The 18,007-nt window shown below is 55.1% G+C and overlaps 2 protein-coding genes across 3 annotated transcripts; one reads left to right on the plus strand and one right to left on the minus strand.

Moving 5' to 3' along the window:
* The first annotated feature begins 554 nt into the window (after positions 1–554).
* Positions 555–5,769, plus strand: LTC4S (leukotriene C4 synthase). 2 transcript variants are annotated; one of them, XM_079144733.1, is made up of 5 exons: positions 555–1,756; positions 3,557–3,656; positions 3,763–3,833; positions 3,922–4,003; positions 4,194–5,769. In XM_079144733.1, exons 1-5 carry the CDS (start codon positions 1,699–1,701, stop codon positions 4,336–4,338), a joined length of 456 nt encoding a protein of 151 aa, XP_079000859.1. In that variant the 5' UTR covers positions 555–1,698; the 3' UTR covers positions 4,339–5,769. The 2 variants fall into 2 exon arrangements, with proteins under 2 accessions (XP_079000859.1, XP_079000860.1); XM_079144734.1 differs by having other exon boundaries at positions 4,292–5,769.
* MGAT4B (alpha-1,3-mannosyl-glycoprotein 4-beta-N-acetylglucosaminyltransferase B) lies at positions 5,631–15,800 on the minus strand. Its single transcript, XM_079144732.1, has 15 exons — positions 15,405–15,800; positions 10,116–10,301; positions 9,887–10,027; positions 9,655–9,788; positions 9,179–9,225; positions 8,745–8,858; positions 8,329–8,404; positions 8,053–8,167; positions 7,595–7,725; positions 7,322–7,429; positions 7,051–7,244; positions 6,565–6,643; positions 6,397–6,484; positions 6,184–6,296; positions 5,631–6,097 (listed from the first exon to the last, which is right to left on the minus strand). The coding sequence occupies exons 1-15, from the start codon at positions 15,499–15,501 to the stop codon at positions 6,074–6,076; spliced, it is 1,647 nt and encodes a 548-aa protein (XP_079000858.1). The 5' UTR covers positions 15,502–15,800; the 3' UTR covers positions 5,631–6,073.
* Between the last annotated feature and the right edge of the window lie 2,207 nt (positions 15,801–18,007).

An 18,007-nucleotide genomic window follows, 5' to 3' on the forward strand; every position in this document is an offset into this window, starting at 1 on the left:
ATGCTGAGACTCACCTGGTGTGACCAGCCAGTGTGCATGTGATGGGGAGGCGCACATCCTGGTAGTTCTGGACTAGATGAAGTAGCAGTTACTCTGTCTCTTCCTTTCCCACAGCACAGCCCATGCTCGCTCATGGCCCCATTGGCCCCTACCTTTGTACCCTCAATCCCCAGTCTCTGGCATTACTAGCATGTCACTGATCTGGCCTGCCTTTGCAACTGTATCAGTCTGGAATCTGTTATCACTAACCAAACCCTCCTCAAAGCAGCTTCAGTCAAAGAGAAGTGACATTTCACAAAACTGAAAAGACTGGCTGGGTATAGTGGAACATACCTGTGATCCCAGCTACTCTATTCTGTGGCTGAGGCAGTAGGATCACAAGTTCAAGGACAGCCTTAGCAATTTAGCAAGATCCTGTAGCAAATAAAAGAAAAAAAGGGCTGGGCATGTAGCTCAGTGGTAGAGTACCTCAAGGTTCAATCCCAAGTACCACAAAACAACAAAAACCCTGAAAAGACCTAAGGGTCTGGATGAGAATGGCAGGCAAGGTGCCCTTGGCAGTCTCCCTTCCAACTCTAAACTTCCTTTTCCAAATTGCTAATGAAGTTTCTAGAACCACATCTCACCATATTGAATCAGCCTTGGCTCACACAGTTGGTACTGGAAATTGAACCCAGGGGCACTTAACCTTTCTATATTTTATTTTGAGGCAGGGTCTCACTAAGTTGCTTAGGGTCTTGCTAAGTTGCTGAGGCTGACTTTGAACTTGTAATCCTCCTGCCTCAGCCTCCCAAGCAGCTGGGATTACAGGTATGCACCAGTTCGCCCAGCTGGCTCACAGTTTTGGCTCACATGTCCATCACGCAGGCCTGGGAGGGGCAAGAGTCAGTTCTGTCCAGACCACAGGACTGGAGTGTGGGGAGAGCTGGGGCCTCAGCAAAGGGAGGAATGTTACCCTGAGCTAACTGGTAGGCTGGGCAGAAAAAGCCAGGTGACTGCTTGGGGTCAGAAACCCCCCAAGTGAGAAGACCCATTCTGCCAGCCAAGAGGCCTTGGGACAGGAGTTCCCTCCATGACCCAAGGCAGGAGGAACCTTGTAGAGGTTATGAGGATGGAGGGATGACATTGCCTGGAAGGAGCAGTGAAACTAGAGGCACTTGGACTTCATTATGAGGCCAGAGGGAGCTGGGAAGGTTGCAGACATTGTCGTTGAGGGTTGATCGCTACTCAACAGCCCTGGTTAGGGGTGGGGAAATAGATAGTGTGTGTATGGGTGGGTAGGGGAGTCAGGGTTGGGATCCTGTGAGCTTGGAGCCTAGGACAAGACTTGGGATGAAGGGGAAGTCTGAAGGGCAATCTGGGACCTGCTAAGGGTGTACAGCAAGGGAAACACTGTGGGGGAACACAACAGCTGGACATATCCAGGGTTGGAGCAGGCCTGGGTGGACAGCTTGGGTTCTGTTAGCACAGAAACAGTCATGGAAGGGGCAGGAACAACTGGGGAAGTGGTCAGACTGTCCCCAGTCCTAGCTTCCGCCCTCCCAGCCAGCCTTGGCTCCCTGCCTTTGTGGTCCCGCCCCGCTATGCACCCCCCTCCACTGAGAAGGGTGCTGAGCTGCTCTTCCTCTCTGGGGCCAGCCTCTGAGCAGCAAACGGGCTGACAAGAACTCTGTAGCTAGCCCTTCCACTACTGGCACCATGAAGGACGAGATAGCTCTTCTGGCCACTGTCACCCTCCTGGGAGTCCTGTTGCAAGGTAGGATGGCTCCTATCTGGGAATGGGTAGACCTCAGACTTATGTCTTCTGTCTTCCAGACCCTGGGAAAGTAGTGGAAGGGACAGACCTGGGTGAAGGGCAGAGGGGTACCTCCAGCCTAGGCTCCTATTGCCAAGACCCACACTTTTCCAGGGTCGCTGGAGACTTTCATGGGCTAGGGCCAGAGATCTGTTGAGGGGCTCACTTGTACTTTCACAAGGTAGAAAGGGAAAGCCTTTGTCAGGGTATCTGTGCAGGGAAAGCTATGAAAACTCTGGGCAGGGACCAAGGCTGAGAAGGGAGGCCAAATAAGGGGAACAAACAGGAAAAAAAAAAGACTGCTGAAGGACAACTGAGGTAAGCATGCCAGGTGCAGGCTTGGAGATGGTGGCCTCTTAGCCAGCATAAGAAGCCTGGAGGAGGGCAGGGGCTTTCAAAGGATCCAGGTGTGGTATCCAACCGTGTGGAGCTCTAGGACTTGGGGGTGGGAGGGCACCTAGATGAGTGGTGGGACCATTTGTGACCACACCCTTCATTCTAAGCCATGGGCTTAGAGCAGCTGATCCCTGCCCTTTCCAATTGTCCCTCTCTAGGCATCCCAGGAAGCCCCATTCCCTGTCTTCAAAGGTACCTTCCACACTGGGACCATGCAGACTTGGACAGGGTTGAAACCTGCTCCCCTACCCCTGGAAAGGTGCCTGACTTCGATGCTTTTCTCAAACTGGCCCTAGACACATTCTTGGGTCAGATATCCCTGCTGCTTGGGGACACCATTGCCCCTACAACATGAGGGCTAAGATAAAGCACAGTCTGTGGTGGGGTTCTGAAGGGACTGAACAGGCAGGTCAACTTGACCTCTAGCTGCACAAGCAAGATGGGTCCCAAATTTCTTCTCATGTAGCCATAGGTTTAGCTCCATAATCCACATTGTCCCTTGGCACCCACAGTGCACTTGGGTGCACAGTGTACAGAGGGCCTGGCACCAAAGGCACTAGGGACATGAAACTCACAGGGAGACAGGACAGTGTGTGTGATCAGGACCTGGCCTAGGCCAAAAGAAGGGCCCCTTATGGCCAGCCCACCTTCTGTACCTTGCCCCCAGGTCCTGGGGTTAGGCTGGGAGAGTTCCAACTGCATCGATCTGGGAGCAGGGAAGAGGGTATCTGTCAGATTTAGGGCCGGGTCCATAATGTCTGAATACAGAAAGAGACTGGAGCCTATGCCAGTTTGGAGGCCTTGGGACACAGGCTTAAGTGACCCCAGCTCTAGGTAGCATCAGGGGGCCCTTTTTGTCTAATTTGAGTGTTATGTGGGTGAACAGGGTCTCTTAGCCACTAGGTGGATGCTTCCTTGCATTTGGAGGGATATAGTTTAATTCTACCCCAGTTTCCCCCCCTCCCGCCCCCGCCCCCATCCCCTATCCCCTCTGCAGGAGGTACTTCCTGTCCAGGGACTAGAAAGCTGAAGTCCATGCCTAAAGAGTAGAAGTTGGGCATTTGCCTAAGTTTTGCAAATCAAATGGTTCAGGAACAAAGCCTCATATGGTCCCTCCCACCAACAGGTGTTCTAGAGCTTGCACCACTCACGGGGCAGGACCGGGCCTTTCTGTGCCCATGGCTTCAGCCCTGCCCTCCCCATTAAGCATCCTTGACACAGCAGGCAGAGGGGTCTGATAAGAGGTTCTCATGGAAGGGAGTCGTTCTGCGTGGAGAAGGGAAAGTGCAGGATCAGACTGCAGAAGACCTCCCCACAAGTCTGCGGGGCGTCCAGTCCTGACCCTGGCTTCCTCTTTGCTCCCAGCCTACTTCTCTCTGCAGGTGATCTGGGCGCGCAGGGCCTTCCGCGTGTCGCCGCCGCTCACCACCGGTCCGCCGGAGTTTGAGCGCGTCTACCGAGCCCAGTGAGGAGCGGAGGGAAGGCGCGGAAGAGGGTAGCGAGAATGAGGCCGTTTAGGGTCGGAGGACCAACCAGACCGGCACCCTCATCCCACCCTGTCCCCACCACAGGGTTAACTGCAGCGAGTACTTCCCGTTGTTCCTCGCAACGCTCTGGGTCGCTGGCATCTTTTTCCACGAAGGTCTGGGAGCAAGAGAGGGCGCAGCAGAGGGTCCCCTGGGGTCCCTGCACCAGCTTGCTCACCCCGCCCCGCCCTACCGCTCTCACAGGCGCGGCGGCTCTGTGTGGCTTGGTCTACCTGTTCGCGCGCCTCCGCTACTTCCAGGGCTACGCGCGCTGCGCTCAGCTTAGGTGAGAACCCGGGCGGGGCTCCCAGTAAAGCCCTTCTTGGGAAAGATCGCTCACGGGAGGGGTTCTGATGGCCCGAGTCCTTTGTGGATAGCTGGCTGGTGCTGTAACCGGGAGCGGAGCGGGTGGGCGGGTCTTTCTGTGCGTGGGCGGGAGAGGGGCGAAGCCTGCCCAAGCTAAGCGCCGCCTGCAGGTTGGCCCCCCTGTATACCAGCGCTCGAGCGCTGTGGCTGCTGGTGGCACTGGCTGCACTCGGCCTACTCTTCCACTTCCTCCCGGCCACACTGCAAGCTGCGCTTCTCAGACGGCTCCAGAAGCTGCTGCCGATGATGGCTTGAGACGAAGGACAGCCGAGTTGACAAAGTTGGGGAAGAGCCGGAGCGTCCAGGAGCAAAGGATGGTGGCCCGCCCACGCATTCCAGTGCCTAATTAAAATTTCCGAGACTGGGCTCCCTCTGCATTCTCTGGGTTGGAGTCGGGGGAGGAGGCGCACCAGAGGCTGTAAAGGCTTCAGGGATTTGGTCCTTGACTGTAGCAGTCGCTTGGGATGCTTGGAGGTGTGGGCGGAGCCACAGAGGTAAAGGCTTCCCCCGGGGGCGGGGCTCGATCTAGTCTTCCCCTGCCCTACTGTCAGACCTTAGGGCCGCCTCTGCCCAGGGTTTAACCTCCGCCCCCCATTTAGCGCTTTTTTTTTTTTTTTTGGCCCTCAGCCCTTCTTTCCCTCCCACTGACCTCGGCTGACCTATTCCTCATCTTCCCCCCACCACCTTCACCTTCACAACCAGAACTGGTCAATCTCTCCCCAAATGACAGCAGGGACTTCTTTTTTGATCAGTACTCTGTCCCCCATTGTCAAGAGCAGTAGAGTAGTGGGCATGACCAGAAGTGTAGTCAAGATAGGCTCTCTTAAGAAAACATCAGGGCGCCTTGAGGGACCAGGCACAAGAAAGGCCGATGGAAAAGACATTTCTTAAAAGTGACTTTTAGCCTAGCCAGCAGAGCATAAAAGTTTTATAAGCAGGGTCAAAAATGTGTGCCCTGAGGTTGGCTGGAGGTCACTCACTTGTTTTACGGAAGAAGACCCCAGTATGTGTCTGAGACCAGGGAAGCCAGATGAGCAAGGGAGACAAGGGCAAGGACAAAGAACCATGGAGGAGAAGGAATAAGGAAGGTGGAGAACACCTTTAACTTGAGGCACCAAGGGAAGGCTAGCTGCACAGGCAGTTGGGGCAGGGGGATGCCAGCCTACAATGATGTGTGGGAAGGGACATACTTGAGGAGGGGGATTATTCCTAGGATGGGGCAGTTTTGGGTGCCTGGACACAAATTCTGAATTAATGATTCACAAGTTACTGACTAGATTCCCAGGACCCTACCTGGAAATGGGCAAGGTCCTATTGAACAGTGGCCACAAGCTCTGGGCACGTATCAGCAGAAGGAGAGTTTGGGTCCTTGGTCTAGCCCTGAGAGATCAAGTCCATCCTTGCAGCTCACACAGGTGGGGTCTCCCAGTACCAGGGCTTCCTCTGATCACCAGCAGGTTTATGGGGTCTGTGGAGCTTCACCAAGTGTAGAGGCAGACCAGAATGTGCCTGGTCAGAACTCAGAGCATTCATGTTTGAGGCACACGCTTCATTAACCCTTTATTACAAGTCACGCTCTTATAGAAGTATATGTGGACTTACGTGAAAAAATCAAATGTATCCAAGAATAAAAAACACAGCACATAAAGTAGTATATGCATTCCAGTGTTCGCGCCAGAGACAGTGGGCGCCCAAGAAAAAGCTCTTCTAAAACGGCCTGGCTCAAGCCAGCTGGCCGGGTGCGAACGGTTAGGGCGGGCAGCGGGCCAGCCCTCAGGCACAGTGTGGGGGCCGCCTGCCTCTTCCCGCGGCCCGGCGGGCAGGGGCAGCACCAGCTCCTGGGGCCTCCGGGCCAGCGGTGGACCCCAGGCCTTGCACAGAACCTTCTGGGTGGGATGAATGCGCCTGGCCCTCCAGGGGCAGCAACGACAACATCCTTGGACACATGGGCTTCAGGGCTGGCCACAGAGCACCCTCAGAAGCCCTCTGCTTAGTCGGCCTTTTTCAGGAAGATCTGAAGGAATTGGGCACAGGGTCAGTAGGGCCTCAGGGCTCTGCCATGGTCTCCGTGGCTGTTCCCTGCACCTTGCCCTGGCTTACCTCACTCAGAATGACCCACACTGGGGAATCAGTCTGAATGGACAGGCGCAGTGCTTCCAGGGGTCCAAAGGCAGGGTCTACCTCACCTTCTGCCACACCCTTGTAGAAGGAGCCTAGGGGAGGGCAATGCTGAGAAGTAAACATGCCAACACCTAACATCCAGCCTAAACAGGGCATGCCAGGTGCCCCCACCCCACACTGTCCTTTACTCACCTATCTGGAGGTAGCCATCAGGGCTCCGAGGATAACGAAGAGTGGCGGAGCGGCCCTCCTGCAGGGCCTCCTTCTCTGACTGGGGATTCTGGGGACAAATCAAGGGGCTGAAGTGGTTGCCATGAGAGGGTCAAGCCTCAGTGCCCACCCACATCCTGGAGCACTCACATCAAAGGGCAGCACCTCTACAGAAGTGTTGAAGAGCTTGTCTTCTGGGTGCTCAATGTTCCCGCTGCGGAAGAAGAACCTGTGCATGGCCAGACAGATGGGTGAACTGCTGCAAAGGGTGACACACTACCCAGGGCCCAACAGAGAAAAGGTCAGGCATGGGCCAGGAATGTAGTAGGTCAGCCCCAGAGCTAGGGGGGCTAGGCGCCATCACAGGCAATCCACAGGCTATGAAAGGCAGCCAGGGCCTTATCCTGGGACAATGACTATGAGCGTTACCCATCCCTAGAGGCATTGCCTGACCTAGTCCTCATAAGGTAGTAAGGTACCATTATGAGCCCTGCTTTGCAGATAAAAAAACTGAGGCATGGTGAGGTTCGGTAATAGGATAATTTTCTAGGGGGGTCACATAGGGTCACAGAATTTGTGCTGAGGCCAGCACCCTTCCCCCTCCCCCAATGTGGCCTTGTGTCTGTTGACACTGACCGCTCAAGGCGTAATGGTTGGAAGAAGCGGAAGCGGATGAAGTCCCCCGCAGCAGGTGTGAATGCCCAGAAGAAATCCTCACGCAGGTAGGCCTTCTCCAGGGTGAAATGCTGGTATGTCTTCAGGCTCGTGCTCACCTCAGCGGGCGGGTTCACGTGCTCCTTCCGCAGAGCCTGCTTCCCAAAATCCTTGTCCTGTGGCACAAAGGAACAGTGAGTTGAGTGTGAGCCCCACCCTGAACCCCTGCCTCAGAGCATGTGGCATACCTCACCTTTAGTTTCTGGATTTTGCCGGCCAGCGAGGAGTGAGTACCCACATGCTGGAAGAGGGACGGCTTAAAGCGGATCCGAAGGTTGGCCTTCTGCCGGTCACAATGCTTCTGTGAAGGGAAAGTGACACCCTGGGCTCAGCCCCAAATCCAAGAGCAGACCTGGTCGGCCAGGCTGTATTCTCAGGATCAGACACGTGGGGAGAACATAGTCAAATGCTGTTGGCTGAATGCCCAGCTTCCTCTGTCCCCCGACTCTGTGCACACCCTGCTTACCGCATCCTTCTCGGGGTTGCAGACCTTCACCCAGAGAATGTGGTCCAGAAGCCAGTCAATGGGCTTGTCCCGGTAGAACATGAGGATGAACTCCACAATCAGGCTCAGGTCCAACGACTTGAACATCTTTCCTGGAGGTGGGGTTAGGGGTGGGGAATAAGGGGCACAGAATGGGTAGTGTTGCTTGACCCTCTTAATTCCTGTGGGGGCCCCTAGAAAGGTTCTACCCATGAAACAACTTTTGGTAGATGTGGATATAAGGGAATAAATAGACAGGGATGGTGAACTCAGACATCCCCATGCAGAGGGGCTACAGCAGGCACTCCGGGACACCTCAATCTGGACAAAGGTTCACAAGCATGACAGCATGGTACTGGGGCTGAGGGCTAATAGCAGAGGGGTGGGCAGGACCAAAGGACTGTGGTCAGGCAAGTGGGACTGGGTAAGGGGTATCATACCAATGAAGCCCAGCTGGGAGAACTCCAGGATCATCCAGTCCTCGGAGGGCTGCTGCAGTGCGAAGTTCTTCATGGTACTCAGGTAGTTGGGCTTAGCTACGATGTCATCCTCCAGCTGCATGAAAGTTTGGGACTCAGGAGGGACATGGGCAGGGCAGGGTCCCTCATCCAAGTTTAACCAAGGCCAGAGCAGGAAGGGATATGGAGCAAGTCAGGGCTAAGCACCCAAGCCCAACCAGGGGTAGAGCAGGGGCAGAAGAGGGTCTCAGGACTGACCTGCACATAGTAGATGCCTTTGGACTGCGCATACATCATGAGGAAACAATAATCGAGGTTCTGTTTGGTCCTCCACCTGTGGGTTAGAGGGCAGGGGTCTCAGCTCCTTCACTTCCAGTATGACTACCAGAGAAGTCACTGAATGGGATGGGGGGCTGAGGCTACAGCTCAGTGCCTAGCATGTGTGAGGCACTGGGTTCAATCCTTAGCTCCACATAAAAACAAACAAATAAAATAAAGGCATGCTGAATGGGAGGGACCTATCCCCCATCCCCCATCCCCATGCAGCAGTCCTCCAAGGGAACATCAGACACACTGCAACAAGTGCTCTGGGTCCAGATACTAACAGGCTGGAGTCTCAGCAGAGGTGGACAGATTGCTGGGGCCACTGAGATGTGGGGGAAAGGGGTAAGTACCTGACTCTCTCCTTGGGGTCCCCAAAGGACTCTCGGAGGCGGGAGAAGTCAGGGTAGAAGTGAGGGGAAGGGGAGATGACCTCCAGGAGCCCAGAATGGATCTCCGTGGGGAACCTGGAGGGAGGGGTAGGAAGGTCCAGTGGATGTGCAGCCTCCAGGGCTAAGGGGGGGCTCTGAGCCAACCCTTTCTTAGTGCTCACCAGGCAGACATCCCCCTTCCTTCCCATATCACACCACCACAACCAGTCTACTGAGGCACTGAGGCTCCGGAGGGGCTTGGCCACCTCTGCACACTCACCCTCTCTCAGCCAAGAGGGGAAGCATCTTCCCCCACAGACAGAAATCACCATCTTGTGGGGGAGGCAGGCTCCTGTATGCCCAGCACCCTGCCAAGAGCCGTCCCTTCACCAGCTTTCTTAGGTTGCCATACTCACAAGGCCTTGATGTTCTCTGTCACTGCCGACGTATACTGAGAGTCAGTCTGTGGGAAAACCAAGCACTCTCTTAGCCTGGTTGCCACCCCTAATGGCCTGGAAGAAGGAAGGAGGGACAGGGGTGCAGACTTCAGATGTCCCCACGTGTGGAGGAAATGAGCCTCCTGTCCTGAAGGCCAAGTAAGGCCAGGCCTGTGGGTTGCAGGTACCTCAGACAAAGCCCTTTGGGATACATAGGGGGCCTGGCATGGAGTGGGGTGAATGGGACCAGATAACAGGCATTTCCACGAGGGGGCGCTAAAATGCTTCTTTCGTCTTAACTTTGTTTTGTTAATTTTGTGAATGAAACTGACGATTGCACTTTTGATACTTTTTTCCTTCAGGATGTTGTTCTGCTTTTATTTCTTTTTCTGGTTATTTTGAAATGTGGGTCTTCCCTCCATACCTTCCCTACCCCCACACCCTAGACCACTCGCCTCGGCGATCAGCACCACAATAACCGAGTCTTCCTTCTCCTGCGGACTCAGCTCAGAAATAAGAGAGTGCAGCGTGTCTGTCAGGTATGAGTGCACCTCGCGCCGCACGCTCGGGATTCCCATCACCACCGACACTGTAGGGGCGCAGAGGGGTGACACTGGGCATGCCGCCGGGGACTTGCCAGGGACTTCTCGCTGCCCGCCTCTCGCCCCTCCCAGGCTACATCCCTACCTCCTGTGCGTCCCTGGCCCACCCGCACTGCTGGTTGCAGACTGCTCTCCTTGGCCAGTAGGTGTGGCAAGTGGTGGAAGACAGTGGGCAGGTGCAGCACGTGCCTGTGTGAGACGTTCCACGGCTTCAGTCGGGGGTCCTCTGGGTGGATCAGAAAGGAGCTGATCAGACAGCGAACCTGCGATATGCCAGACCCTGTGTGCCTTATCCTGCCCTCTGCACAGCTCACCTGTTAGGCGGCCCCAGGTACGATTGCCATCTCCATCTCGAAGCGCCTGTCTCTCTGACACGGCCCTCTTGATCTCATCCAGCACCAGGTTGAGCTCCTTGGAGCGCTTAAGGCTCTCCTGCTCAGCCACGTGCAACCGGTCACGAAGCGCCAGGAACTCCCGCTGATAAACGTCCACTACGTCGCCTGTGGGTTGTGGGCAGGGATATGCATAGTCACCAGGGGGCAGCCTCGAACATATCTTGCTCAGATAAGTTCTTTGCTCATACTAGTGCATACAGCTGAGTACCCATCTGTGCACATCTACAATAGCACATCACAGCTGTTCTCGAGGCTGCCACACACCTGAGGTTACATAAAGGTCACTGGTAAGGTCACACTGATGCTCATGCTTTGGGTAGACAAGCCCCCAGCAGGCGGATTTGCCCTCTTGCAGTACTCCTTTGAGGAGACCTCTGAAGTCAGAACACAATAGATCATTTCCAGTCCCAAACCAGGCAATCCCAAGCCGGGGATGGTATAGCCTCAGACTGAATCCTTTCTGCCCCTTGACTCCCAAAGCCCCCCTCCAGCTTCTTGCACATATGCTCCTTGGTCCCATCCAGGACCCCTGGGTGTCTGTTCACAGTCCTGGTTGTCACTCTGCACTGAATTCTCAGTGTCACACAGGATCCTGGGGATGGCTGTTGTAGTTTGAGCCACCCCCATCCCTCCTGCTTACTCAGATAAGTAGATGAAGTTGAGAAACTAGCCTAAGTGTTGCTCAACAGTTGGGGGAAAGCGGGTGGACACAAACCCTGAATGGCCTGATGCCTGCAACTCTGGAAACCTGAGAACTGGGCCACCTCAAAGGATCTGTGTGCCACCCCAGGGGGAATGGGGTCAAAACCTCCAATAGGACCCCAGCTAGCAGTAGCTGGGCTTGGGCATTAGGGGTGTAGGTAAGCTGGGAACAGCACAGGTAGGGCTGCGTGACAGTGGAGAGGATTCCCTGGGGTGTCAAGCACCTGGCTCCACTGGTCTGGCAAGGACCAGTGGGCAAGAATGATAAACAACCCTCATGGCTGGGTGCCAGCAGTTCCTGCCAGCCTGTGCACTCAAGGCCTTTGTTAGTCTGGCTTTTGCCCTCTTTATTTGCCATCACATATGCCTCCTCCTCATCTAACATTTACGCTTTTTCACAGCTGTTTCTTCTGCCTGGAATCCTCTTTGTCTTTGGGTCTAATGAAAGTACATGTAGCCTTCAAGGACTTGTTTCCAAGTCTCAAAATTTAGGAAGCCTTCCAGAACTCTTCTCCTACCTCAGGCAGTTCTTCTGTTCCTTGATCCCCGGTGGGTTAACAGCCCCTAGACTACCCTGGGATGGTGTTCCCCATACCCAGTCCAGTGCACCAAAGGTCAGGATCAAGGCAAAGGACACAACTCCTTCTTCAGCTTCGGCCTCAGTCCAGGCGGAGGTTTAAATGCTAAGGCTCAGGGCAAGAAGGAGGAATTGGAGAAGAGGAGCCAAGCAGATCCTGCTGGAGGTACCTCTTACTAGAGCAGATGGTCCCCCAATCTTCCCACATCCTGCCTCACCAGGGGTAAAGGTCACACCTCACTTGGTGGTGGGGGTGTGCAGAAGGAGTTGGGTTTCCAGATCTAAGAGGCTCCTTGCTGGGCTCTGGAGCCAGGTTACCCTAGAAACCTTACTCCTTGAGTACACAGTTGGCCATCTTCAACACACAGCTCCTCTCTTCTCTTCTTGCTACCACTAGGAGCCAACCAGGAGGGAACCAGAGGTGCTGAGGCTCTCAGAGCTCCAAGGACTCAGTTCAGAACTGCCTGGTCAGGACAGGTGCCTTCCTCTGTGTAGAGGAACTAAGGGGCAGACTTGTGCCACTGGCCCCATTCAAAGCAGCTTCCTGAGGTGGGCCACTTTAGGGGAGAAGGGAGGGTTCACATACCTCTAATTACATCCCCAATTCCCCCACCCTGGTCTTCTCTGTTATTTAAATAGGCCAAGCTCTATCCCACACTGGATTGCCCCCGGTGGACAGGTTACACAGGCCATGGTGGACAATGTTTCTCTGAATCACCCTGGCCAACCAGGCCTGACCACGGCCTGTTTCCTACCATGGTCCCTCTTCCCAGGGAACTCTCTTCTTCCCCAGGAACTGGCTCCTGCCCAGACCAACCTTCCTGTCATTTCCCTGAATGCTGCTGGCCCTGTCCTACCTGCTGCTGCTCATAAGATCTGGGTTTGACTCTCAACCCTGGATTCTCTGATGGTGGGTCTACTCTGTCCTAGCCTGTCAAAGCCAGAAATTCAAGCTCTGTGATCAACTTCCCCATGGGTCGTACTTACACCAGCCAGGGTATCCCAGCACCCCACAATTTTTGTGGGCCGGGTGGTGCCAGGGTATCCCAGCACCCCACAATTTTTGTGGGCTGGGTGGTGAGTAGGCTGGGAAGTCAACTCAAGTGAGGAGGAGGCAAGACATGTAGAGCCTGTGGTCCCTCTGGGTGAACAGAGCAGGGCATGGGGTTCCTGGGAATTAGCAAGACTTTGGCTTCTCCTTCCATTCATCATTTCCCACTTCAGGAAGGCAGGGCAGAGCTGGCCTCAAGGAAGGACTGAAGTTGTGACCACACTATTGAGAGCTATGATATTGGTACACTTTTGACATCAGTGGGCCTGGAGGCTTTCTCACTCCTTCCCTGGAGGCAGAGGAATCAGGACATCCTGAGGCCCACAGTGTTCCACCTGGGTGAGGAAATAGACTCCAGAGCCAAGCTATGGCTCAAGGGTTACATATTTAGGAAAGGGGAAACAGGCTTAGAGGGTCACAGGCAGGTGCCAGGCCCAACCACAGATCTTCTGTGAACCTGTAGGGGAGAAAGGGGTTCATAGAGAATGGAAGGTGTCCTCACCTCTCCAGGGCTTGCACCTTCCCAGGTCTCAAGGAGGGTGTCCAATGTACTGAAGTCTAGGACCAGGGAGAGAGACAGCCTGCACACTGGGAAGGGCTGTGTGCCTGAGGCCCAGCATTCCCCTTCCCCTTAAGAGTCTGCCTCCCTAGGGATGGGTCTCAGCAGGTGTTTGGCTGAGGGCTACAGTTTGAACCCAGCAGAGCTGCTTTATAAAAATGGTCAAGGCTGGATGTGAAACTGGGCCCCAAATCCTCCTCCTGGGTCTATCTTGCCAAGGTCTAAGAGTCCTTCCTGGACTTGACCCAGGCTTCCAGGATGTCCCTTGCTCCTGCTGTCCCCTTCCTCTCTGGCTCCCTGCCGAACTCCTCCCTTCCCTGCAGATTTGGTTTCCTTTGCCTTTCCCCTAAGTACTAGACCTTCTCCTGAGCCCTACATCCACTGCAACCTGGAACCCAGGATCTAATCTGGCTTCAGACTGAGTCTGGCTTCACCATGAGCTTATGCAGAGTTGTTTGCGTGTGAGATTGAGATGGAACATACACAAAATCACCCAGATTTCTAACTTCTCTTGAGGCCTCCAAAGACCTGACCCTGCTGTGCCCCCATGGAAACAGTCACTACCTTTTCCATTTCCCTAAGACTTTTGAGATTTAATCTCCAGGGGAAAGAATTCCTGCATCTCTGCCCCACCCTTCTTTGGGGAGCTTTCCTGCTCTCCAGACTCTCAGACTGCCAGCCTCCTGCATGCCCATCTCAGGCACAGGGGTACTAGGTGGAAACACTCTGTTTCTCTCACTCTGCTTATTGCATCAGGAGACAGGCTCCCTATGGTGCGCTAGCTACTCCCAGAAGAGGCTTCCCATGGGGGTCCCTGATGGCTCCTGACATCAAGGCTGAGGGCATGTGGCTGCTATAGAAGACTTATAAGAACTGTGGCCTGGCTGAGGATAAGGTGCAAGGGCTCTTCAAATCTTTAGACAGGGCCGCACGTAGACCACCATGCCAGTCTGTTTTCATGGCTAGTCTCCCAAAGGCACAAATACCCTCCCCTGAGTGACATATCCTCCCTACAGAAACTCTGCCTTGACTATGTTGTCCCCGGTAACACATTCCACCTGCACAGCCTCTATGTGTGCCAGGCCTTAAGGGATATCTTCTCAGGGTCCCCGACTTGTGAATTTTGGCCTTTGAACCCCAAGACCAATCCAGGCCTCCATCAAACAGAATGACTGCAAAAGACTGGGCTTGGCTAGGCTAGCAGGAAGCTGGTGGGGCAGCCAGAGGCCTTGGACTTGGACTCCAAGGAAGGATCCAGCTCCTCCACCAACTCCTCCTCCTCCAGCTCCACTACTGTGCTACTGGGGAACAGGGAAGGGAGGCGGAGTGTCAGCTGGCCTTAGCCTGATCCTGCAGGAAGGAAGCAGCCCCCCCCCCCCTCCAGTGCCTCCTGTACTCAGGTGAGAGGGACAAGGGGCCTTTGAGTGCCTCAGCCCCCTTGGGCCAAAACACCCCATCCTCACCAAATGACTCCAGCCAATGCTGAGGCCTCTCACTATGTGTGCTCAGTTCAGAGGCTATTATGGTGGACTGGACAACATGCCTAAGCTTCAGATGTGTTTCAGGAGGTAGGAGTGGTTCAATAAGACCACACAAAGTAAGTAATCAGATAGCAGGGGTTAGGCTGTCCGTTCATGAGGCCCTCCACTCATTCTGCACAGGTGAGAAGACACAGGAAGGACTCCTGGGGACCTAGGTACTTGAGGAGTAGTCCTGGGGCCCCCATGCCACGGAGGAGGGCGCCAGGTGGCTCCAGGTAGCAGTATACACAGGAGCAGCACCAGCCCTGGGCTGGAGCAGACAGCTGGGAGCGGATGGAGTGGCTAAGCAGTGTGGGGTGCAGAGTAGTTCCTTGCACTATCTCAAGAACACTGCCTGCTCCTGCCCAGATGCCTGGAGCTGGCTCCCCAAACTACCTGGTCACAGCTAGCTACCTCTGTGACCTTGTGTCTCTGCCCCTCTGGGATAACTCCATGGGTCAAATCGCCAATAAGAGCGATAGCCCCTGGCATGGGGATAACTGCCCGCCTGGAGGCCAGTCCGAGCGCTACAGAGGGGAGCGATCGCCGATCCGCCTCTTGGCCCAGCCCAGGCCAGAGAAGAATTTCGTTATTCCAGCAGCAAACAAGTGGGGGCGAGGATGGGAGGGGCGTCCTCCCGTGCCGCCGGGTCGGGGAAGGGGCGCCTGCGGCCGCTTCCGGCCACCTCACGCGGCCACTGCCGGGACCCCGCTCCGGCCACCGACGTCCAGGTGCGCCCAGGTGTGGGGGCGGGCGCGGGGCCGAGTCCAGGCAGCCGCGGGGGATGGGGGGGGCTCACCTTTTTGGCCGCTGAGCGCCGCGTACCAAGAGAGCGAGAGGAAGGCGCACAGGCAGAAGAGCAGCAGCGTCAGGAAGGTGCCATTGCGGAGCCTCATCTCCTCCGGTGCGCGGCGGGCGCCGGCGGGGCCGAGGCCGCATGGCCCGGGGCACCGGGGCCGGGGCGCAGGGGCCGGGAGGCTGCGGGGGCCCCGGCCCCGGGGCAAGGAGGGGCTGGGGGCCCGGGGCCGGGCGGGATGCGGGTGGGTTGGGATGGGGGCCTGGCCGGGGACGGCTCTGGCTGCTCCTCCGGGGCGCGGGATACTGGGGGCCTCGGCTCGGCGGCTGGGCCGGGCCGGGCTGGGCTGGGCTGGGCGGCGAAAGCCGCGGCCCGGCCTGGATCCGGGGCAGCCGCGGAGTCGACAGCGAAGGGCGGGGCGGCCCGGATTTAAAGGGGCCGCATCACCCGCTGCCGCCACACTCACCGCGAGGGGGCGGGGTGGGAGATCAGAACCCGGGATGCCCGCTGGCCGGCTTCGGACAGCGGCCCACGCTGGGGCTAGTGCGTCCGGGGCTTCGGACCGCCCAGGGCTCTGGCCCAAAGTAAGTGGAGGCTAGGGTCATCGCAGCGCGATCAGTTGCGGTGCAGCAAGGGCAGACCGTGGAGGCGACCCCAAGTCTCCTTTTGGTAACATCCCCATAATGAATTGCCCAGATCCAGACCCAGACTTCACTCCCAATTTCTCGGGGACCTGAAGGCCCTTCCCCGAGTTTGAGAAGGTCTGGGTGGTGGGAACTGGTATGGCTCTGAAACTGGCGTTGTCTCCAGCTGGGAGGCACAGCCGGGAATGTACCCTACCTTCTTGGACGCCCACAGACACTACCCTTGCCAGGACCTTTCTCTAGTACGCGAAAGGCGGGCTGGGGATCGAGGGGAGGCGCTCCTGCTGTGTAAAAAAGACAATGGGTCGTTTTCAGGAGTTGGAGAGCCGGTATGTGGGTGTAGAGCAGCGACCAGACTAGAAAGGGCTAGCTAGCTTCCTGGGTGCCAGGCGTGGCGTGGGTGGGAAGCAGGCTTAGTTCGCAGTTTAGAGCAGCAGCCAGGACTGCAGGGTGATGCGGGATTATCGGCACCTAACGGTAAAAGGCTCACGTAAAACTTCATTACTGGCTGTTTACACTTTCATTCCTGGATTAATTAGAAGCTTTCCCCAGCCCTCTATGAAACCAGGAAGGAGACAAATAATGAAAGGACTGGCTCTGTTCAGGCTCTGAGCATGCATTTGGTTGTTTTGGTTTTGCTTGCGCTGGGGATGGAATCCACGGCCTCAAAGGCATGCTAGGCAAGCATTCTACCACTGAGCTAAGTTCTCGGCCCATGGGTGTGCATGTGGGAGGCACCATACCCACTTGGGCCTCACCACCATTCCTTCAGAGTTTGAGTATTGAGTAGAAGAACATCAGGTCCCCAGTGGGGAAAGTCTAAAGGCAGTGGGTTTAGATTGGAAGTGAGCTGGAGATCTGTTTTCCTCAGCCAGCCCAGGCCCACACCCACAGGGTGAAGCCTGGGCCTTTGACCCTGCTGAGTTATTCATGCTAAAAGCAGAGAGGAGCAAAGCCAGTGGCTGAGGCCAGGGCTTGATGCTTTTCTCAGAACTACTCTACTTGCTAATGAACTTTATGAACTAAAGTCCAGGCCTTGTTTCTGGAGGAAAACTGTCCTGTTTTGTGTTCTGTGTTTTCACAGGCATCTTCTATTTGTGGCAAAAGATAACAAGTTTTCCTTTGGGTTGTTATGTAAAGACTCAAAAAAGAAAAGCACAGGAGTTGGGTGCATGGCGCATGCCTATAATTCCAGCATCTGGAGGTTGAGTTGGAGGATCACAGTTCAAAGCTAGCCTCAGCAATTTAGCAAATCCCTATGCAACTCAGTGAGACCCTGATTCTAAATAAAGTAAAAAAAAAAAAAGGGGCTGGGGATGTGGTTAAGCACCCGTGGGTTCAACCCCTGGTACCAGAAAAAGAAAAAAAGAAAATAAAAAGAAAATAAAAATGTATTCTTAAACTTAAAATTGAGTTGATCTAAGGAAAATTATTATTATTATTATTAAACCAGTGAAAATGAAGGGGATGGGCTATCAATGACTAAATTTGACCCTCTCCTCCACACAGCATCTTTGAAGCAGGGGAACAGGAATGAGGAAAGCCCAAGAGGGGGCCAGGCTTCTGCCATGATGTCTGGGAATTGCAGAGCCTCTGTCAGAAATGGGCTCATGGGGTGCTGGGTTGTGGCTCAGTGGTAAAGCGCTCTCCTCACATGGGTAAGGCCCTAAGTTTGATTCTCAGCACCACATAAAAAATAAAATAAAGATATTGTGTCCACCTACAACTAAAACAAAATATTAAAAAAAAAAAAAAAAAAAAAGAACGAAGAAAGAAAGAAATGGGCTCATGGGATGGGAAGAGAACCTGATGTGCCAGTGCTGGGCTGCCTTTAGCAGGACCCTCACTATAGCCTCCATCCCCCAACCTTCTCCTTTTGAAACAGGGCAGCCAGTGTCTGGCTCCCTTCCCGTTTTCCACTGGTCTCAGTGCCCTTGCAGTAATTAATTAATCTGGGTCTGC

The sequence above is a fragment of the Sciurus vulgaris genome (genome assembly GCF_902686455.1).
Source record: "Sciurus vulgaris genome assembly, chromosome: 6".
Classification (NCBI taxonomy): domain Eukaryota; kingdom Metazoa; phylum Chordata; class Mammalia; order Rodentia; family Sciuridae; genus Sciurus; species Sciurus vulgaris.

Coding starts and splice junctions, on each gene's coding strand:
- LTC4S (XM_079144733.1), top strand. CDS start 1,699: ATGAAGGACGAGATAGCTCTTCTGGCCACTGTCACCCTCCTGGGAGTC. Junction 1,757..3,556: donor CCTGGGAGTCCTGTTGCAAG/GTAGGATGGCTC, acceptor CTTTGCTCCCAG/CCTACTTCTCTCTGCAGGTG. Junction 4,004..4,193: donor GCGCGCTGCGCTCAGCTTAG/GTGAGAACCCGG, acceptor CGCCGCCTGCAG/GTTGGCCCCCCTGTATACCA.
- MGAT4B (XM_079144732.1), bottom strand. CDS start 15,501: ATGAGGCTCCGCAATGGCACCTTCCTGACGCTGCTGCTCTTCTGCCTG. Junction 9,789..9,886: donor GGGCCAGGGACGCACAGGAG/GTAGGGATGTAG, acceptor GCGCCCCTACAG/TGTCGGTGGTGATGGGAATC. Junction 7,430..7,594: donor GCAACCCCGAGAAGGATGCG/GTAAGCAGGGTG, acceptor TTCCCTTCACAG/AAGCATTGTGACCGGCAGAA.